This window comes from Lipotes vexillifer, unplaced genomic scaffold (genome assembly GCF_000442215.2).
Source record: "Lipotes vexillifer unplaced genomic scaffold, Lipotes_vexillifer_v1.1 scaffold165, whole genome shotgun sequence".
NCBI lineage: Eukaryota > Metazoa > Chordata > Mammalia > Artiodactyla > Lipotidae > Lipotes > Lipotes vexillifer.
This window is the reverse complement of record NW_006799066.1, coordinates 556130-578731: the sequence shown is the minus strand read 5'-3', so window position 1 is coordinate 578731 and position 22602 is coordinate 556130. Positions and strand designations below refer to the sequence as shown.

Genomic DNA, 22602 nt, shown 5'->3' with positions numbered 1-22602 from the left:
GGCGGCCCATGGCTCACTGCCCCAGCTGCCCCGCGGCACTCGGGATCCTCCCGGACCGGGGCACGAACCCGCAGCCCCTGCATCGGCAGGCGGACTCTCAACCACTGCACCACCAGAGATGCCCGGCACTGTGCTTTTTAAATTTGGGAGTTTAAGCACCGCGGGCAGGGCACCGATTCCCCTGTTTCACAGCCCCTCCTTCCTGCCCCATCCCACCTTTTCCCCCATTTATCAGCCTACTTCCTGGAGGCCTTTGAACAGCTGACTGACTTTGGTGATCTGGCTTTCTATAATGGAAACATTATTAGTTATCGTTAAACCTTAAGAAAATAAACCTAGAGGGGTACGATAGGGAGGGTGGGAGGGAGACGCAAGGGGGAGGGGATGTGGGGATATATGTATATGTATAGCTGATTCACTTCGTTATACAGCAGCAATGAACACACTACTGTAAAGCAATTATACTCCAATGAAGATGTTAAAAAGAAAGAAAATAAACAGTGAGTTCAGGCAGCATAATGAGAAAATAACCAGACAGAAGGTAGATGAGCACACCTTTGTTTTCAAAGATCGAGCTGTTTAAATACAACCCTGCTCACCTTTCCATGGCACCTCCTGCTTCTCTTGACTGTAATTGGCTCTAGCCAGCACTCACTTGCTATTTAGCAGGAACTTTCCAAATAAGATCCCTTGTCCTTGTAACGGCTTTACACGTTAGGTGGTCTGATCTCTCTTTTACAGCTGAGACCCCAGGGGCTCAGATAATTTTCCTAGGAGCTTGTAGTGCGAATAGAGCATTCATTCACACTGGGTGTGCTCTTGGCCTTGGGCACAGCCTGGCTGGATTCTAGCCATTTCTTGGGTCGTACATTCTCCATTCCTCTTCCCTGGTTTGTCTTGTCTCTCTCCAGAGGACGTTGTTTGTCGTTCCTCCACGTGTTCTGTGAACAGTCACGTTGAGAGTTCTAACCTGCTCAGTCTTGTCCTCTCCCTCTTTGGAGGAGAGAGCCGGCCTAGAGGCGACGGAGCCAAGCCGTCTGGGACCAGGTCTGGCTCTGTCACTTGTCAGCTGTGCAACCCTGGGCAGGCTACTTCCCCCTCTGTGCCTCCGTTCCCTTCTCATTAAGATGCGGGACTGGGGTTTCCCTGGTGGTGCAGTGGTTAAGCATCCACCTGCCAATGCAGGGGACACAGGTTCGAGCCCTGGTCCGGGAAGATCCCACATGCTGCGGAGCAACTAAGCCCGCAAGCCACAACTACTGAGCCCCCGTGCCACAACTACTGAAGCCCATGTGCCTAGAGCCCGTGCTCCACAACAAGAGAAGCCACTGCAATGAGAAGCCCGTGCACCACAACGAAGAGTAGCCCCTGCTCGCCACAACTAGAGAAAGCCGGCACGCAGCAACAAAGACCCAATGCAGCCAAAAATAAATAAAAATAAAATAAATTTATATATTAAAAAAAAAAGATGCAGGGTTGGCGGCAGTCATGGCATCTACCATCGTAAAGATGGTAGTGAGGGCTGAGCGAGGTGATGTTTTTTAGGAACAGCGCCTGGCAGAGCAGGTAGTACCAGTGCTCGTTAAATAAATACACATACTCAGAGCATCCTCTGTTATTTACAGGGCACGCAGACCCTTTGTGCTCATCTTTTTCTTCTGTTGAACTATCAATTTCATGTTTTTATTTATTCACGCCCTGGATTCTTTTATAAACTATTGGAGGTCTTTGTATTTCCAGTGTTGAAAACAGTGCACACTAAAACCCTAGATGTTATCGGTGCTCAGTAAATGATTTGATGAATGCCTGGATTATTTTAGAGCTCTGTTGTCAAATGTGGTTCTCATTTGGGGGCAGAGGGGGATCGAATAACAGATGCAGTCTCTAGATGACTTACATTCTATAACACCAAGACCCTTTGACAGTCTCTTTACCTTCTTTATTTTATAGAATGACACATGAAATATAGAGGATTTAAGTTATAGTGACTTAACTGCAGCCATAACCCACAAATAAGACAGAGGATATTTCTTGGCAAACCAAGAAACCAATGTCAGTGAATCAGTTTTAACTGCTTCTGATCTTACATTAAATATAAAATATTTCAAAATGATGTATTTTTTCTTCGATTTGCTCCAGTGAGCCTTTTCCAACCTTCCATAGTGAATTTCCTAAAGGCAGCTTTGTTTTTTGGGAAAAGAACCCTAACCACACTGCGATGCCCTGCTCCTAAGAAGGCAACAAAATCGAAGTAAGCAAAAGGAAATTAGCATTCAAAGAGGAAATCATTCTGCTTTGGAAAACGTGTTTTCATAAATTACATGAAACTAGTGCCTTTTCTTTTTTTTAAATTAAAAAAAAATGGAAGTATAGTTGATTTACTTGTGCCTTTTCAAATTGAGGATTCTGAACCCTAAGAACATATAAGTAGCTTTTGATATTAATATATTAATAGATGAAGTTGCCCTGAAATGCTCCAACACAGCCTCCTATTTCTCTTTTTCCGATATCAGAAAGTACATCATTAAGTTTAGGCAAATGTAACAAGTAGGCGACAGAGGTAGAGTTTCAAATCATTTATTTTCCATTCCTTGCTTTACAGCGCTTTGTCACTATTCTGTGTCTACACCTTGAATGTCCTTTTCTGAATAATAGCGGCATAATATATTGACGATGATAGCTTAAGTGCCACAGCACCTGAAAATAATATACACTAAATCTCAATTTATCTGCAGATGGATGGCTGCTCCGTACCATTAGGAGTGGATATGGAGAGAGGGGTGCTTTCTCTGCTGTTTTTCAGTTTTTCAAAGCTCCCATTTTGTTACTCAGACATTTCACTTCCAGTCTTCTTGTCTTTTTAAAAATTCCAATACTTAACATCTTCCTTCTTTCAACCCTCAGTATCATAAGTGAAGTCGAGACATGAACCTTTCTTTTTCCTTTTCTAATTTTGTAGCTCTTTCCCAGTGCGCTGAGAATGGATATTTTGGGTGTGATAGGGCACAGGTGAGAAACTCGGCTCCGGAAACTCAAAATCTAGTGGGAGATCTGCTACAGCTCTCACGGTTGACTCTTTGGGACCGAGGAAAGCAGTTAAGTCAGGGCACAAAAACCAGGACGTGCTCTTGGTGACTCCTTTTCTTCTGTGGCTCTGTGTTGAATTGTGGCCTAGCTCAGAGGAAGGGTCTTGATGACTGTAGTTTTCAGAAAAATGGTTTTCAGGTTCAGTTACACCTGTTGTCATAGGTGCATTGAATACTTCTGATTTTTCAACGCTTATAGCAGCCTGTGATTCTTTCAGGTTTTACTTTTGCCCATTAAACGAGTAGATTAAAAGAATATTACAAGTTAAAGGTGACACATGTGGAATCTAAAAGATGACACAAATGAACTTATTTACGAAATAGAAACAGACTCACAGAGAGAGCAGACTTGTGGTTGCCAAGGGGGAGGGATGGATCGGGAGTTTGGGATTAGCGGATGCAAACTATTGTATATAGGATGGATAAACAACACGGTCCTACTGTAGAGCACAGGGAACTGTATTCAATATCCTGTGATAAACCATAATAGAAAAGAATACGAAAAAGAATGTACATATATGTGTATAACTGAATCATTTTTGCTGTACAGTAGAAATTAACATTGTAGATCAACTATAGTTCAATTTTAAAAAAAGGAATACTACAAGTGAAAGGTGCATTTTTCTTAAACTCAGGCAAACTGATTCTGCTTATTAAAAAAAAAAAAAATCCCTTAGCCCTCCCTACAGCTACCTTTCGATTTGTTTTCTGATGCTCACTGCCCACCTTCTAGGCTGAGCTGGCCCTGTCCCACTTGTTCATCCTGATGTCTTTATACTCTGCCTCTGCTCCTTTCATTGTATTGCAGCCGCCTTCTCAATCTTCTTAAAGACATCAATCCAGAGTGTCTTTCTGTCCTCATTTTCTTTCTTTTCTTCTCTTTTTTTTTTTTTTTTGTAGCTATTGTCGCTTTGTTGTGGTAGAGCCGTGACCCTGCTAACCACGCTTTCTTCCAGAAAGTCTTTTCTCGTTGGTCCTAACAGGACTTTGGAATTTTCTGGGTTTCCTCCTGCGTAATTGATAGTCCCCTTTCCCTCATCTCACCCTTACCCAAAGCTCAGTCCTTACCCTTCCGTTGGTCTCTTCTGGGACTCGACCTCTGGGTGAGCTGACCTTATAAGGCCATCTCTCTGGGTATCTAGGGATGTCTGCAGTCTGCACCTCGAGCCCCTGCTTCTCCAGGCAATTCTGGTTCTGCATCTCTTACTGATGGGACCCAGTTTGACTGTAATGATGTAACTTTCAACACCTAAAACTGGACTCATCCTACTTTTGGTTAGTGGTTTAGGACGGAGACCCGTTATCCCTTTCCCTTCGTATCTGTTGGTTCATGTTATCTCTGTCTCCAGCTCCAATCTATCTGTCTATCAGATGCCTGTCGAGGCCTCGGAGGGTGGGTAGAATTTGGGTAAGCGGTAAGACGGGGGGAACAGCATTCCAAGTGAGTGGAACAGAAACGGGACGGGGAGGGTGTTGTGAGGAGTCAGGAGTCCCACTTGATTTGAGTATTTGGGGATAGTTGGGAAAGGATGGGGTTGGAGAAATTTAAGCCCTGTATGGGCAGGCAATGAAGGAAGTTAGAGATTTTGAACAGAGAAATACGGTGAGAGCAGTGTTAGAGAGAGATTGGTTGAGCTTTGAAATGCAAATGATTAGGGGTCAGCAAAGCCTTGGTGAGTTGGAGATAAAGGGGTGGGGGTCCCCGGGGGGTTGGGGGCTCCATGAAGAAAACAGTGAGACGGTGCCTTTGAAGGGAATGGATGTCGGTTCTGGAAACACTCAGCTTGAAGTGGCTCGAAGCCACCTGAAAGGAAATGTCCATTAAGCATTTGAAGATAGAAGACACAGAACCTGTGTGAGTACAGGGCTGGGGAGAGAAACGTGTGAGTCATAATGGCCTTTTCAGTTTTTACTGCTTTTTCCATTCCTCATGATTCACTCTTTTGTACTCTAATGCTGTTGCGTTATTTGTGTTAATAATAAACCTCATTTATCTTGACGATAGCTTTCTGTTAGGCTGCCACGAACTGTTCAAACTTATTTTTTCTCAGTGACAAATAAATGATTATAAGGCTACGGCTTGCCACAGTTTCATAACTTTGGACACATTTATCTATCGCTGTGAGTTAAGTACATTAAGATGAACGTTTCGCAGGTACTGATGGCGTAGCGGCATAATCAATGGCAGGAAATTGGAATTTGTGAGCCCTTCAGCAAAAGAGCAAAGATTTTCTCTAAAACTGTAAAAGGTTGCTTTACCGTTGTTATCCTAGGGTCAGATTTTTTTTAATAGGAAGGAATGAGGGTCGTGATGCTGACAGAGTAATAATGGGTCTTTGCTCTTTTATAAAAGTCTTTGTCATAACGTACATTGTTAACACACAAGGCCACGTGCACGGAGGCCTTGGTGGGTGGGGTGGAGGAAGAATGGTAAGAGGTGAGGAAAGACTCAACTTTAACTGTGGGCTTCCTGCTCTGATATCCCAGTTTGGGGGAAAGACAGAACATTTTGCTTCTCGAGGAAGAGTCACTGACGGGGGTGGGGAACTACCCCTCGTTTCCGTTGAGGAAGAATCATCTGTTCAGCTGCTCTTGTTGGCAAGCTTGGTAGCAGTTTGGGTTCAAACTGTAAGAGGCAACCCCTCTGCCACCTGCTGTCCCGTGTGTTTACAGGCAAAGAAGGTCTAGGCTCCAGAGACCTTTGTGAGGCCAAGTCCTGCCTGTGTAATCGGAGGAGTGAGCTGGCTGAGCAGAGGGGCCCCTCTGAGTCGAGGCAGCAGACGGAGTCAGCACACCCTCCAACCCTTGTCCTCCTTAGAAACGAGCAGTGTTGATGACCTTGGGCTGCACTGCAAACTGGAAAGCTGCTTGCCGTCCTCCAAGGCATCACCCCGCTTCTCTGCCTTTGTGGGTCACGTATAACTAAAGCTAAGGAGGGCGAAACGTGATAGGAATATGGGGGTAAAGAGAGCCCAACGGGAGGACAGAGAAGGTGGGAAGAAGCCGAGCTTTAAGGCGTAGCTCTCCTTACAGTATAGGGAGACATGCTCCAAGAGGTGGTGGCTTGTGAAGTTTGCAGAGCTAGGAGCTGAAACAAGCGTCTAAGGCTGGTGGCTCCCAGCTCAGAAGTCTTTTATGAGAGCTGTTGCCTCTAAGAAGTTAGCACTAGAGTCGCACAGGTGCAGCGTTGCCCCTTGCTGTTCTGCCCTCTGCCGTAGACCTGCCCCGCCCCAGAGCGTGTCTGCACTGTTAGACTTGGAAATGAGTCTCCCAGGTGCCCTCAGCAGATAACTGTCTGCTTGGACCTCTGCTAAGCCTCCCTGGGACTCCATGGGCTGCGTCATCATTATCTAAACCATATCCTTAGTATCAAATGCCTTTCCGTTCAAATCCATTTGTCCCCAGACAAATTTCAGAGCACATATCCTCAATATGTGCATATTTATTACTGAATTAATTCATGCACTAATATGTATTGTAGATGTACTGATATGTATATTATATATATAATATATAATCTATTTTGTGTAGCATAGGAAAATTGAAATGAAAAGACATTGGGTAAAGATAAATGTAAGCAGACGTTCTAATATGTTCTTTTTGAGCATCGGTAGATCATTTTGTCCCCAACCCTTTGCCAGAGGAGCCATGTTTAGTCTTAGAAGAACAAATTGCAAACACTGTCACAATAATTGTTAGAGCCCTTTGTCTTTATTCCTGTTGCTTCTAATCTTGTTCAGATTTAAACCTCCATTCATCTCCACACTTTTTTTCTCGTCACACACTTTTTGTTTGTTTGTACAACCTGTATTAGAGTTCTTAGGAGAAGCAGTATATGTATATTCTGAGACAGACAGAGGAGAGTTAAGATTTATTTTGAGGAACTGGCAAATCTGAAGTATGCAGGGCATGCCAGAGGCTGGAAATGCAGGTAGGATTTTTTCACTCCAGAGGTAGAATGCCTTCTCCTTCAACTGATTGGATGAGGCCCACCCACATAATGGAGGGTAATCTGCTTTGCTCAGTCGACTGATTTAAATGTTACCACAGCTAAAAAATACCTTCAAAACAACATCTAGACTGATGTTTGACCAAACAACTGGGCACCATAGCCTAGCCATGTTGACACACAAAGTTAATCATCACGTATCATAATCTTCTGTTGGAACTTTCCTGGTAGCCACCTAGCTTACCTTCCCACCTCCCACGCCAAATACTTCCATCCATCCCCGTTCTGTCGGAAGAACCTTTGAAGGGGGATTTTGATTGCTTCTAAGCAGCATAGGTAAATATAATATTCACTGCAATAATATATTGCTTTAGTGTTTCCCAAAGCACAGTTATGATAAGATTTAAACCTCTTTGCCATCCGAACCCCTCTAACTTTCCAGCCCCATCTCTCCTGTCACTGCTGGTCTTATGTGCCCTCTAGTTACCCCCAAAGTACTCAGTTCTTCACAGGCACTGATGATTTTCCTGTCTCTATGGCTTTGCTCTATGAAACAGAACCAACACTAATATAAGGCAAAATATAAGATGATGGGAATAAAGAAGGGGCTGAGGGAGACGGGAAGGTGATGTGAATAATTCAGGCTTCTCAGACCTGAAAAAACTTCATTAAGCTGGGGAGAAAGGAAAGGGGGAGATAGACGGTGTTAGGCGCTGAATTTTTCCCCCCTGCCCCTCCCCCCCACACCAACCCATTCATATGTTGAAGTCTTAGCTCCTAATACAGCAGAATGTGACTGTGTTTGGGGACAGGATCTTTACAGAGGTTATTAGGTGAAAATGAGGTCACTAGTGGGGGCCCTTGTCCAGTATGACTGGTGTCCTTATAAGAAGAGGAAATTTGGACACAGACACGCACAGAGGAAAGACCATGTGAGGTCAAGGGAGATGGTGGACGTCCGCAAGCCAAGGAGAGAGGCTTCGGGAGAAACCATCCCTGCCCACACCTTGATCTCGGACTTCATGCCTCCAGAACTTTCAGAAAATAAACTTCTGTGGTTTAAGCCACCTAGTCTGTGGCACTTCGTTATGGCAGCAAACTAATATGGCTGGAGTGAGGCAGGGCTCTGGGAACACAGAGTGAGCTAAAGCCTGAGAGGCAGCAAAAATGTAGAGTGTGCGATGGGTGTGGACTGCTCATCTACGTGACTGCTACCGGTTACAGCTGGTTTCCAGAATGTGTTGGAAATTTGCCTGGTCCTTGAATTAACCATCCTCTAGTGGCTTGGAAAGGGGATTTCTGATGATGTTTTGTTTGGTCTTAATGAGAGAAAGCACCTCCAAGAGAGGGGCGTTTCTCAGTAAATACCAGGCTGGAGCTTAGTTTCTGAAGTTTGGGTTCCTTGTGGAGTGTGAGGAGTTCCTTTTGCTCCTTACTGGAGTATCAGCTGATGGTAAGACCCACGTGGTAGAGCAGACAACAGGTGGTAGACATTCTCTTGCTGTTTTCGTTCTGTGTTATTGTACTGGTCACACAAGGGTCATAGCGATCTTCTGTTATCCTTTTTAGCCTGAGTTAGTGGAAGTGCCAGGATGTCCCTTAATTTTTCTTTTCTTTCTTTCTTCTTTTTAAATAGACTGTATATTTTAAGAACAGTTTTAGATTTACAGGAAAATAGTACAGAAAATTCACGCCTGACCTACACCCAGCTTCCCCTGTTATTAACATCTTACATTAGTGTGGTACATTGGTTATAATTAGCAGACCAATCTCAATACACTAAGTACTTTATTCAGTTTCCTTCATTTTCACCTAATGTCCTTTTTCTGTTCCGAGATCTCACCTATGACACCACTTTACATTTAGTTCTTATGTTTCCCTAGACTCCTCTTGGCTGTGACATTGTCTTAGGCTTCCTTTGTTCTTTGATGACCTTGACAGTTTTGCGAAATACCGGTCAGGTATTTTGTAGAATGTCCCTCTCTTGAGATTTGTCTGTTTCCCTCTGGGTTAGACTGGGGTTATGGGTTATTGGGAGGAAGAGCACACAGGAAAAATGTCCTTTTCATCACATCATCTCCAGGGTGCCTATATCAACATGTCTGATGACTGCCGATGTTGGCCTTGGTCACCTGGCCCAGGTGGTGTTGGCCATATTTCTCCACCGTCAGGTATTCCATACTGTACTCGTTTTTTTTTTTTTTTTTTTTTTTGGGAGGGGGGTGCGGCGGGGTGCTGCGAGGCTTGTGGATCTTGGTTCCCCGTCCAGGGATTGAACCCGGGCCCCAGCAGTGAAAGCACCGAGTCCTAACCACTGGACTGCCAGGGAATTCCCCCATACTGTACTCTTTAAAACGAGATTTTTGCCATGTACAGCACACACTTAAGGAGTGGAGACCCTCAATTTTTTAAACACAAAAACGTGAGGTAGTTTTTGAGGAACAGGTGTGAGTGATGATGTTGCTGAATTATGGAGGAGTGGCAAAAAAACAAACAAAAAAACCCCAAACATACTTCTTTTGGTTTGTTTTGTTTCAGAAAAAAAAAAAAAAAAAGCTCCATACTGTCGCTATGAGAAGAAAAATGTTGATTTGAACTTTGCAATTTGTGGAATAAAAATAGATTTCAACCTTGGGCATTTTTGTTGATTTAATTAAGGCAATCAGTTCTTATCTGTACCACTGTACACTTATCTGTACCACTGGGACTCCAAAGCTATTGTTGCAGCCAGAAGAGGAAAGATTAAATTGGTCTGTCTTTCATTACTAACTGAAAGGTTATAGAACATCACTTTCTTAAAGGCAGTGCCTTGACAGTTAACATTGACTGAACAATCCAGGTTCATGTGGGCTTTTCATAGCCTGACCTGTCCTGGGTGACCGTTTCTATTATAGGCAGAGGACCTCATTACTTCCCCCTAGTGGTCAGCTTTATAATCTTGAATTCTAGTTGGACAAATTCAGCGGGAGAAACTTCAAAGTTAATGGCAATCCTCATGATAATTTTCCTTAATATTTTAATATGGTTGCTAAAATGACATGGTGATTGAATTTTAGTATGTCTTCTTGGATTAAAACTAATTTTTAAATGGGTCACTGTTTTCAGGCAGCAAGTAATGGTAACTTGATTAAAAGCTAAAGTGATGAAGATTAGTATTCTAGGCGGAAGGTTTACCTTTGCTACTGTTCTACTGAGAACCTCAGCGGCCATTTGATTTTAACCAGGGAATTGAATCTGGCTTCTTGCAAGCGTTTTATCAGCACTGTAGGAGCAAGTGCACATTCTAGATAAGCCTGAAGACTACAGAGCTTTATGGGGCTAGTAGTGAGAGAATCCTCTGGAGTATTGTTTGTCATTTCTTCACAGGTAAAATTTTATCTCCAGGACAGGAAATGGCTTTCGTTTAGAGTTCTACATCAGCCTTCATTATTTTACCATGCTTTAAAAAGATGCAGCACCTTTTATAGGATGCTATCTACGTATTCTTAGAGAGTGGACAGAACTTACAGAATTGGAGACCGGCTTTGTTATTATCCTTGATGGAAATACTGGGTGACACAGTACTTGAGTATGTAGGTGGTAATCCTTCGAATGAGTTCTGGTGTTGGTGCCCAGACCGGAGTTCTGTTTTATTGAGAGCCAGAGGGGATGGCGTCTAAGGAAAGGCAGCTAAATCAGTGTGAAATCTGCGAGTCTTCTTAGAGGTGCTCCTGATTAGGACAAAAGCAGAACTTGAGTGGCATTCAGCACTGCTTCTGTTCAGAAGTGAGAAGGGAGGAATTCATACAGAGAACCAGTATTAAACCGGTCATCTCTTTGTGTCTGTTTGTGATACTCTCGTTGCGTATGACACCATACAGATATGGTCAAGGAGCAGTTGATAACGTCTTTGTTTTCCTGAGCGGAAGTACATTTAGTAACGAGGTTACCTGTCTTTTGTTGCTCACCCAGCTCCACCTGATACACTGGAACTCCACCTTGTTTGGCAGTATTGATGAGGCTGTGGGGAAGCCCCGTGGAATCGCCATCATTGCCTTGTTTGTTCAGGTAAATGGTCTCCTGCTATGATTGCTATATTGTGCAGAGATGCTTATTTCTAATTCATTTTGCAAAAGATTTTTTGTTCTCTCTCATTTTTACTACTTAGAGGTGACATTAAACACCTTATACAGAGAGCACTGATACTTTAAAAATAGAAAACTTGATCTCTCTGGGTCAAGGATGAGCAGCCATATTCACTGGCAGAAAATGATTCATTGGCTTATTAGAAATTTTCTTCAGAGTGGCATTCAGGGTCTTTGGAGAAAGGAGTTAGAAAATGTCTCCTGAAGGCAGAGTTCATTTTATTATTGAAAAAGAATTTCAGAAAATATTTTTGGACCTCGCCTTCCTGCAAAATCTAAGAGAAGTCAATACTATAATCATGTAGTAGATTCCTTTAGCTATTTGTTATTAATAATTTTCACTCTAAGATGATTTGAAGTGCCTTGTAGAAAACACTGATAAAATGAGAGCGGCAAAGACCTTGGTGGATATAGTCAACGTAAAGTTTAGATTTGAGCTCTTTGGTGGGCAAAAAGAATATTATATAAATTTAGTGAAACGTACAGAAGCAGACCGTATGCTTTCAAAGGTAAAATTCCTAAGGTGAATCTTTTAAACTTTGTCTTGATGTAATTACTTGATGTAATAAAATATTTAAAAGTGAAGGAGACCCTGGAAATTGTAGGATTCCCCCTTCCGCCTCTTATAGAAGAGAAACCAAGGGCCAAAGAGGCCACGTCATTGTTTATAGTCACACAGGGATTTGATGTCACCAGTCAGGACCAGAAACCATTGTCCACTCTGTGTGGTTCCAGGCTGCCTTTGGATAACCTAGTGCCTTTGGATAACCTAGTGGTCCTTAATAACTTAATTTTCCAAAGAGAGCTGAGGAAGGGGCCTTTTGAAACCTCTTTTTTTCGGGGTGGCATATATTTCAAGAGTATTAATTCCAACAATTTCCTGTTATAAATACCTCTAAGATATTTCTTTATTGATGTTTGAAAGTAGCCTTCCAGTTTTATTTAGCCTTTTAGTATTTTGAAATCCATGTTTTTAAAGTATAACACATGTCATGGAATTTAAAACAAATCCTTACATTTTAAAATAAATCTTCTCACAATTCATTTCATGCCTTTTTCACAGGCAGGGCCCTATATTCCTCCTGTTTTATATCTGCATTGTATAAGGAGAATGGAATCACAAAATGTTGATGAAAAATGTTTTAAATTATACTACAAATATATTTTGATAATCTTTAGTATATTGAAAATAATAACTGTTAAAGTCCATCTTTTGTAACCTGAGAAAGTTAACAGAGCATCCAGATTTGACAGCATAAGGCAGTAGAAGTAGAAGGCAATGTCTCATTATTAAAAAAATAAGAATAAAATAAAAATAAGAACACAAATAATCAAATAGTCATCTGTAGGAGGGGAGGGAACATGTTAGTTTCATCTTTGGAGGCGGTACTCAATACATACTTGTGAATGGAATTCAGTATGATAACTTGATGTTTTCACTTACTGCTTCTCAGTGTAGAACAGCTGACATGCAGTAATAGTGCACTAGATTGGAAGCCGAGGCTCTTGGAACCAAACATCGCCGTTCCCTGGAAACAGCTCATTACTGGAGGCAGGCAAAGCTTGGGAGCTTGTACTCTGGCTCTGACTTTCCATAGGAGGGAAAATCTGGGTTATCTACGTGGAAATGCCTTTCTCGGGAGAGAACAGAGTTGCAGAAACTATAGAGCAAACATTCACGAAGGAAAGAAGGGCTGATCGGGAGTGTCAGCCGAGGCAGAGAGGAAAGGACCGCATGCGGGGGTCTTGCACTTAGGTCAGGGGCTGGGAGAAGCGGAGGGGAGGAAGTCCAGGCAGTGAGGATAGACTTCCCTTTCAGGAAGCTTGACTCAAAGACAGATGGGGTGATAACTAGTGGTGATGTGCACAGCAAGGTTCAGATTGTTTCATATTGAGATCCGAGATGGGCCTGTGTTTTTATTCTGAGCAAAAAGGGCTAGTGCAGATGTTGTTTAAACATACCAGCAAGAAAGGGGATAATTGATGTAGAAAAGCCTCAGAGGAGGTGGAAAGGTGTGGGATGAGAGCTTAGGTTGATGGACTGACCCTGGGCAGGACGGCCCCACCCTGTCTCCGAAATAGAGGGCCAGGAGGAAAGGGTGGGCACAAATGGCACACATCTTTAGGTGAAGAAAGCCAGGAATTTAGGGGAGTTTACGCCTGATGACCTGTACTATCTCTGAGACATGCAAAGCAAAATTATTTATAGAGCAAGGAAAATATGGGTGTGGGATTGGGTTTTGAGATAGCGCAGGAGGGGAATGACAATAGACTTGGTGGTCCTTGTGGGAGACCCACTTGAGATTGGACATCACAGATGGTACAGGACAACGGATCGTGGGCTGTTCTCCATCCAGGGAGAGGAGCAGAGAATTCTAGCGATTTTCTTTTTTTCTGGCCGTGCCCTGCGGCATGTGGGATCTTAGTTCCCCGAGCAGGGATCGAACCCATGCCCCCTGCAATGGAAGCAGGGAGTCTTAACCACTGGACTGCCAGGAAAGTCCCTCTAACAAATTAATTGTTGTATTGATCCGTTACAGAGCGTAAGGTTTAGGAGGACAAAGGGGTTAGAGAATGGAGAATGGTTGAAGAGGTGTCATTCAGCACAGGCAGGAAGGGAAAGGGATGAAGCCAGGAGGGACCTGAGGGGTGTGACGCCTTGTGATCGGTGAATAGGAAGAGAGAGAAAAGAAGAGAGAGCTGGCCAGATGGGCACTTATGGTCAGAGGCAATGGTCTTTGTTTGGAGTTGCAGTTTTCAGAGTGAAGACAAATGCAGGGTGTGTTCTCAGGATTGGTTTGCTGAGGTGGGAGGGAGCTGATGGACATGGACTGAGGGGTAAAGAGACAGGCCAGGGAGGGCACAGGTCGCGCACAGCGTTGCTGAAGTCCTCCGGAGTGACGGCAGGAGGGGATGAGCACTGCGAACGACCCGGTGGGTCAGTAAGTGACAAGTAGAGCAGGATCGCATCGGGGGAGGGCAGTCCGCTCAGAGGAGGAGGGTGGCTTTGGGCTTGTGGGATAGAAGACCCATCTGAAAGTGACAGCTGGGAGCTGGCCACAGCTCTCACTCCTGTCTTGAGGGAGACTGCGCAGTGTCCACTCCAAAGGCCTGGGAGGGTTGGTGGCCTTGAGCAGACCCCAGGGGTTCACAGAGACCCCCTGGGGGAGATGGCAGGAGAGCTTGTCAAAGCTGTGGAGTCATCCAGTTTCAGAGGCTGCGGTAGAAAATGAGGGGGGATTAGCGTTAGAAGTGGAAAAGCACAGGGCCGTGCAGGGCTGAGGTTGTCCGAGAGGAAACTCACCAGAGGGCTGGTATTTGGGGCGGTGGTGAAAGATGGCCGAGGGGAGGGTCAGGAGTTACTGGGTTCCTGGCAGACTCTTGGTCCCATGTTGCGTTGTCACCTGGCCTGCTGTAGGATTTTAGGGGCTGAGGTGTGCAGGGGATCCATCTATATTTTCTTTTTGGTGGCTGTAACCCCTTCAGACAAAACTTTGACAAAGAAGGAAAGAGATCGAGCAATAGCCGAAGTTGGTTGCCAAATACAAAGTTTTGCCCATAAGGTAAAGAACGTTTATAGACAGAAGGAGCCAGTAAGAGTTATTAAGTGCTACTTTATGTAAGAACGGTATTCGATGCTGTGTAGCATATTCTGATTAAGAGTAGTCTGGGTGATAGCCACTGAATTACAATGCACCGTGCCCTGTTCTAAGATTTGTTTTTTTAAAATATTGATTGATTGATTGATTGATTTGACTACGTTGGGTCTTAGTTGTGGCGTGTGGGAATTTTAGTTGTGGCATATGGACTCTTGGTTGTGGCACGTGGGATCTAGTTCCCTGACCAGGGATTGAACCCGGGCCCGGCCCCCTGCATTGGGAGCGCAGAGTCTTAGCCACTGGACCACCAGGGAAGTCCCTGTTCTAGGGTTTTTGTTTGATTGAGTCTTGTCTTCAACCCCATCACTTTTGTCTGCCCTACTGTATAGAGGAGGAAGCTGCAGGACACAGAGGTTAGGTAGACTAGCTCAAGCCTAAAAAGAGAGTCAGGGTCAGAACCCAGCGTCCAACGCAAGTGACCTTTGCTCCTGGACCACTACACTGTGTGGCCTTACAACGTTCAGATGTGGACTCTTCAAGGAGTTAAGCTCTGACCAGAGATGCATGAAGTAAAGACAGAGCCGACCTGTGGGTGTATTCACCCAAATGCTACATTGTGGTTAAACCAGTACAACAGAGGGGTCTTTTTCCCCTGAAGATGGGGTGAAGGTGTCTGCCTACAGGTCCAGGCTTTTGCACCCAGGAGTAAATTTCCCTAAGGTATACATATGTGTGTGTGTGTGTGTGTGTGTGTGTGTGTGTGTGTGTGTGTATACACATATGCATATAAAATATATATATACATTTTTTTTAACTTAAGAGAATTCATTTTCTGTTTTTAGTGCCTATCTCAGGAATTGCAAACACTTGGAAAATGATGTCTCAATTATTTTGAACTGATTGGCCTATCTTAGGTTATGTAAGTTTCTCGTCTCACCTCTTTCCTCTGATGCCCTTTTACCTAGCCTGTTTCCCAGTTGGATCACGTGGACAGAAACAGGGAATATAAACATGGTGACAGCTCTTCTAGCTCCTTGTAGGTCATTCTCCAAAATTTTTTTTTTTAACATCTTTATTGGAGTGTAATTGCTTTACTATGGTGTGTTAGTTTCTGCTTTATAACATAGTGAATCAGCTATACATATACATATGTTCCCATATCTCTTCCCTCTTGCGTCTCCCTCCCTCCACCCTCCCTATCCTACCCCTCTAGGTGGTCACAAAGCACCGAGCTGATCTCCCTGTGCCATGCGGCTGCTTCCCAGTAGCTATCTATTTTACGTTTGGTAGTGTATATATGTCCAAAATTTATGTGGAAGAGAAAAAGCCAACTGTAACAAGGATTGTTTGTCTGAGGTTATAAATTGTCTCTGCTGTGACTGCCCTCCATTATCATAGACTGTTGAAACTTGGCTGAAAAATGGAAATCAGATTGCACTTATAATTTTTAAAGTTGGAGTCAAGAATATTTAACATATTCTTTATAAAGTCTCAAATTCTTTGGAACATTTTATACACTGAAAAAATGTAACGATACATAATGCTTTAAAAGAGAAAGCTACTGGGAATTCCATGGTGGTCCAATGGTTAGGACTCAGAGTTTTCACTGACATGGCCTGAGTTCAGTCCCTGGTCAGGGAACTAAGACTGCGCAAGCCACTCAGCGGGGCCCGGAAAAAAAAAACATAGAAAGCTATGAACAGCATATTCTTATTTATTTAAGAATAAAAAGGGGATTATAGAACTACGTCCTGTGGTAATCAAGAAATGTTGTCCTGGTTTCGGTGACAGGACAATGAGTACGTGTGAAACCATGTACTCATTTTTCTGAGTTAATAAAATTTTTTCAACACGGATAAAATCTTTATAGTAATGGCCTAGAGATGCCCAGGGTGAAAATGGAAGGCTTTGGGCATGTGATGAATAATTTTAATTCAGAAATACCCTTGAAATTTCTGTATTGCAGTATTATTACTTTATATATATATAGCACAGTGGGTAAACCTGTACTTAGCAAGGTGAATTTAGAATGGATTCTTGGAAATGTCTAGGAACATATCTAATGCTTTCTTGTACTGGCTTCTGTTACTGTTACACCTTTAATTGCCTTCAGTAGATGTTGACCTGGCCATTATTAAAAAGGCCATTTGTTCCCCAGGAAGGACATTCAGGTGAACTTGAACTTCACTTCTGTTGGTTATTTTAAGTAGAAGCTACATATTTAAAAGCTTTATGGTTATGGTTTATGCTTTACCCTTCACAGATCGGAAAAGAGCACGTAGGCCTGAAGGCTGTAACTGAAATCCTCCAGGATATTCAATATAAGGTAAGTCATTCTTTAAAAGAGAATAAAACTACTGGCTGTGTCGGAGGCTTCCAAGCCCACCTTCAGGCTGGGAGATTCCCTAAAAGGACTCACAGCCAAGTGCTTAGCCTCCTGGTTGTGGTTTCTTCCAGCGGAAGGCTACAGTCCCAGAGAAGCGAGCCACAAGCTTCCAGACAGCCCCGCCCCGTGGAGTCGCATAGGGACACACCTGATTCTCCTGGCAGTGATGTCACGACACGTGTGAAGCATTGCCCACCAGGGAAGCTTTCCTGGGCCTTGGTGTCCAGGGATTTTATTGGGGGTCAGTCGTGCCAGCCAGCAATGCCTGAGGGACTGACCTCAGCTACTCTGACTCTAGCCTTCCCCCACCCTGAGCAAAACCGGGCTTTCACCATAAATCCCAGTGTTGGGATATACTTATCTGGTCCAACTGGTACAGCCTGACCCAAGGCCTCAGGCAGCATATTCCAAGGGCTCAGAGATTATCTCCCAGGAGCCAGCCAGGGGCCAGTCTTGAAGACAGGCCTTTAAAATTTTTTGTGGATTGTGTAGGATTCGAGCAACCCAGGCCAGCTGAGTTACCCCTTTCTGCCTGCTGGTTATAGGAGGGTAGTGTAAATGAAACAAATAAAAATTGTGGCGACAATTTAAGTATTTAAGTAAAAAGAAAGAAAGAGACAAGTACATATAAGCCATAAGAGGATATATTCCACGGAAGGCGATGTAGGTTGATTTGAGCCTGTAGCGATTCGGCCTAGCATTGCCGGGAAGCCCAGTTCTCTTATAAACAGTACCTTTTATACTCACGTTGAGTCAGTAGAACCTGAGTGGCCTTGTGGGGGAGAAGTTCAATCCCATGTGGATGCTGGAGGTACCGCACAGGGGTCCGAAGACCCAAGGCCAACCCTAAAATCTGTCTGGAAACAAAGTCTCGCTAGCTCTAGACTCGCTAGCTCAAGCCCAGAGCATCTGGAACCGGGCAAGAACCTCTACAGAAGGTCTCCTGAGCGCAGGCTCAGAGTGAATCCAGCTGCCAAGGGAAAGCACAGACTGGTCACAGAAGCTGGTGAAAAGGGGACAAGGACACATTTTCATTGGCATTTGTTGAATAGAAATGGGTTGAGAAATTTTCCTTTATTGCTTCAGCTGATGTGACATCAGTCGTTATGGAATACAGGAGGATGGTGGGAGGTACTGTAAGCTGGATTCTTTAATGTGTCCAGCAGTCCCCAGGAGTAAGGAAGAGACCGAGAGGTCATGCACTAACCTTCCCTGTTATGTCTGCATTAGTGGAGTAATCTTATAAGAGACATCCAGCTGGCATGACAGGTCTGTCTGTCTCAGGACCGACATTTTACATGGGACTATTTAAAATAGTGATCAGAAATGTGAATTGGTGATGGCACAAATAGTTTATTGAGAGTTAAATCTAGGTTTGATAAACGTGTATTGAAATTTCATGGTTTCGTCTGAGCGTCAGGTCTCCCTCTCTGGAGGCGGAGAGCGTCCAGAATAGGTCCTAGAGCCGAGCTACCACATCCAAAGGGGGCACACCGGGAATTTGGGAGGCAGCCCGTCCTGCCAAGAAGGTTAGGAATTGAGATCGTAGTACCAGGAGGAAAGTCATTTCTAAAGAATTCCCTGAGCCAGGGCCTAAGTCTCTGGTCTGGATGCGCCAGGAGCCGGAAAGGTAGCTGACATGGGGCAGATGGACACTGGACGATTTTAAGTCTCACACCTGGAATTATAGGGAGGATTGAGCTGCCGCAGCAGAGAAAATAGCTGCAGACTCAAGAGTGGGAGTGTCTTGTTGGAATCAACCCCTGTCGCTCCAATGAGAAGACAGATTGACACAAATCTGTGGGGTCTGATAATGCCGTTCAGAAAAGACTTCAACCTGGAATCTTAGTGCTCATAAATGTTCTTATTCTAAAATTTAGAAATTTTATGTTAACATGGGGCACATTGTTTTCTGTTTCAGGGGAAGTCCAAAACAATACCCTGCTTTAATCCTAACACTTTATTACCAGGTAAGCATTCATCTGCATAAGATGAATTTTAACTGTGGATATGACTGCACTGTTTTCCTCAACACATACACAACTATATCTTATTAGTTAATAAAGTTTCTTTACAATTTATATTCTCTGTAGTTGGTACCAGTTTCAGATTGCTCTAAACCTGGGAGTAAACCTTTTGAAATAATAAACAAACACTTTACCACTAGTTCCATTAATCCATGAAGAGGTTTTTTTTTGATTTTCATTCCTACAAATTGCCACCTCTGTGTAAAGCACGACTGTAATAACATAACCTTGATATACATGTAAGATTGGTCAGTGCAGCTCTTATTAATCTCTGGTGTGAAATAAACTTTATATCTAATTTTAAAAGATAACCTCTTTGCAGTGATATTATTATTTAGCTATTATTTCTAAATGTTTAGGTATGCCTGAACAGGTAAGAATTGTATATAAAATACTCAAAATATAATTTGTAGATAAAGGTTGTTTTGTACAAAATTTTGGTCTTCACATTTCTCTGCCTAAATTTTGTGAAATTTTTTGGTGTTCCAAACAAAACCAAAGGCATTGTATCTTCTACTTTCTACATTTAATTGCACTGCTACAAACCAGTTTTTTCCATATGTTGAATACTCACCCATCATATTTAATCACAAATTCTTCTAATGCAGGGCTACAAGATTTTATAAGAATGATTTTTTTTATTCTATCATAATACGATTTCAATATTTTGCTACTGAAGAAGCAATATAGAGGTAGCTAGAACAGCATGGTTAAATGCACAGACTGTTTTCTTGTCTCTCATTTTTATTAAAAAAAATCAGATATATGATTTAACATTCTTAAAAGAATCAAAAGCTCTAAATAATCACACCTGGGAACAACTTAAGTAATCTCTCCCTTTAAATCCCAATAGTTACAAATTACTGACCTTCTTTTTTTTGTCTTTTACAAAAATTGATTTTAACTGAATTTTTTAAAAAGATAATTTAAACACACAGACTTTGAAGCCAGACCGCTTTCGTTCTCATCCTGGCTCTGGCAGTTGTTAGCCCAGTGACCATGGGCATATTACATACCCTCTGTGATTCAGTTTTCCCATCTGAAACGTGCGGGTAATAATGGGACCTATCTCACTGGTTTGTTGTAAGAGTTAAATAAGTTAATGTAAAATGCTTAGAAGAGCACTTCACGTGTAGTAAACATTCAATAGATATTGGGTATAATCAGTCAGGTAAATCATCCAATAAAGGAAAAAAAAAGAAAAAATGGATACACTTCTCCTCAAGTGAGTAAACTTGATATATAATATATATATAGTATATAATATATATATCAAGTATGTATATATATAGTATAGTATATCAAGTTTATATACATCCAGTTTATATAGCCGTAGTTAAATATGTATAGTAACCCATTGAGAGAAACTGCTATAAATAATAGAAAGAGGATTCGTCATGTTTTTTATTCATTGTTTTCTCCATGATGATTAGATTAAAAACACAAATGTGAGGCTGTAGTTTAAAAATGACATCCGTCTGAGAAGTGTTATTTGGACAGTGTGTAATTTTGAAAATTATTGTTGGAATCTTCCAAATTGTTTTTCATTAACTTGCCTTTCCGTGACACGCCCGCGTGATGGCACAGACCCTCTGCTGCGCGATTACTGGGTCTACGAAGGCTCTCTCACTATTCCGCCCTGCAGTGAAGGTGTTACCTGGATATTATTCCGATACCCTCTAACAATATCCCAGCTACAGGTGAGTGCAGTGCTTTTAAATCTTCCAGAATGAAGTTCTGAGTCAAAGGTTAAATGTTGTCTCTACAAAAGGGAAGCGCGTCTGTTTTACGTTTTGGCTCCCTTTGGATCAGTTAGATCAGTCACATCTTTTCAGATAAAAGTTAAATGTCTTGAACCAGTGAAAGCAATGGAGAAAGGTCAAGGATGAAGAAAACCCAGCTCTCATTTATGATCTGTATTTTAAAAGTCAGTTTTTATAGAGTAAATAGAAGTCAGTGAAATAGCCAAACGTTTGATTATTATAGTTATTCCTTCATGTGGGTTTTCCCAGGCATTGGAGAGAAAAAAGGTCTTGTAAGTAAAGTGAGAATGCCAGTTATTTCTGTAAGTCACATGCAGGCTTTGTAATAGCTCTTTCTTGGCTTGCACAGGAAAATCCTGTATGCAGAGGGTGAGGGCACTAAAAAGAATGCCCCGGAAAGTTCTGGATTGTTCTCTAGCCCCATTTTTGTTCACCTACCACCCACCTTGGGTACAGCATAGGTGCTCTAAATGCTAATGCACAGTGTGTGTGGCTCCAGGGTGAGCTGTCAGTAGGATGTTAGCTGGCAGAGCAGGAGGCAACATCACGACAAGGCGTTTAAACAATGGTTTTGATATTATTACGAAAAAAGCTTTAAATGTCTCCTATCCCCCAGAGGTCTGTCTAAGCATGTGTTCTGGAGGCTGTACTTGTTCTTCATGATCAGTCTCAAAAGACTTGGGCAGTCCTCTCAATAAACCAAGTTTCCTTTAGAAACTTTTTGCAAACTTTTATTATATCCCCTATCATTTTATAAGAAGTTCAAGTTTACTCACTACTCAGGAAAGCCTTCTTTTGTTTGTCCTTAAACCTCTAAAATCCTTCTTTCAACCTTTAACAATTTATTTCTCTTTTTTCTAAGGATTAATTTTAAAAGTGCCCCATTCAGCATCTTCATTGTTTCATTATTTTAGAAACTTTGATCACACCACCTTTGGGCCTTCGTATTTTTAATATGGCAAACCCCAGTTCCTTTATTTATTCATTCATCTGTTATTTTGTTACAAGAAACTGTTCCTGACTGCCAACCAGGCACAGAGGATGCAGAGATTCAGACACAGTGTTTACTCTTAAAAAGTTCACTGTGGAGTTGTGGAAGCAGATGATTATTAGACAGCTATGTTGTGTCATAAGTAAGGTGCTCTGGAAACGCAAAGGACAGAAACCCAACCCGGGCTGGGAGGTCCAGGGAATAACTCCTGAAAAATATTAGGAGTTAGTCTAGTAAAGGAGAGGGAAGAAATTAGAAGTTTGAGTCTAATGCTAAGAGTAGAGGTTTGGACTAATGACATATAGATTTGGAATTTAATAGCAAAGGTGGTAACTGCTGTAACAGATATACCTCAAAACTTCAGTGACTTATCACAGTAAGAATTTATTTTTTACACATGTAAAATGTGTTTTTACATTTTACAAATCCAACAAATGTGTTTTTGATTCACAGTGAAGGCTTTTCTTTTTTGCGGTATGTGGGCCTCTCACTGTTGTGCCCTCTCCCGTTGCGGAGCACAGTCTCCGGACGCGCAGGCGCAGCGGCCACGGCTCACGGGCCCAGCTGCTCCGCGGCATGTGGGATCTTCCCGGCCGGGGCACGAACCCGTGTCCCCTGCATTGGCAGGCGGAGTCTCAACCACTGCGCCACCAGGGAAGCCCTATTTTCAGTTTTTT

The 22602-nt window shown here is 42.7% G+C and overlaps 1 protein-coding gene across 1 annotated transcript in view; it reads left to right on the top strand.

Moving 5' to 3' along the window:
- Window positions 1-22602, top strand: part of CA8 (carbonic anhydrase 8 (inactive)) — an 88096-nt gene that overhangs the window by 39695 nt on the left and 25799 nt on the right. The window contains exons 4-7 of the mRNA XM_007471469.1: window positions 10987-11082; window positions 17022-17084; window positions 19066-19114; window positions 20759-20871. Coding sequence (XP_007471531.1) covers window positions 10987-11082; window positions 17022-17084; window positions 19066-19114; window positions 20759-20871 — 321 coding nt within the window. The remainder of the gene's footprint in view (window positions 1-10986; window positions 11083-17021; window positions 17085-19065; window positions 19115-20758; window positions 20872-22602) is intronic.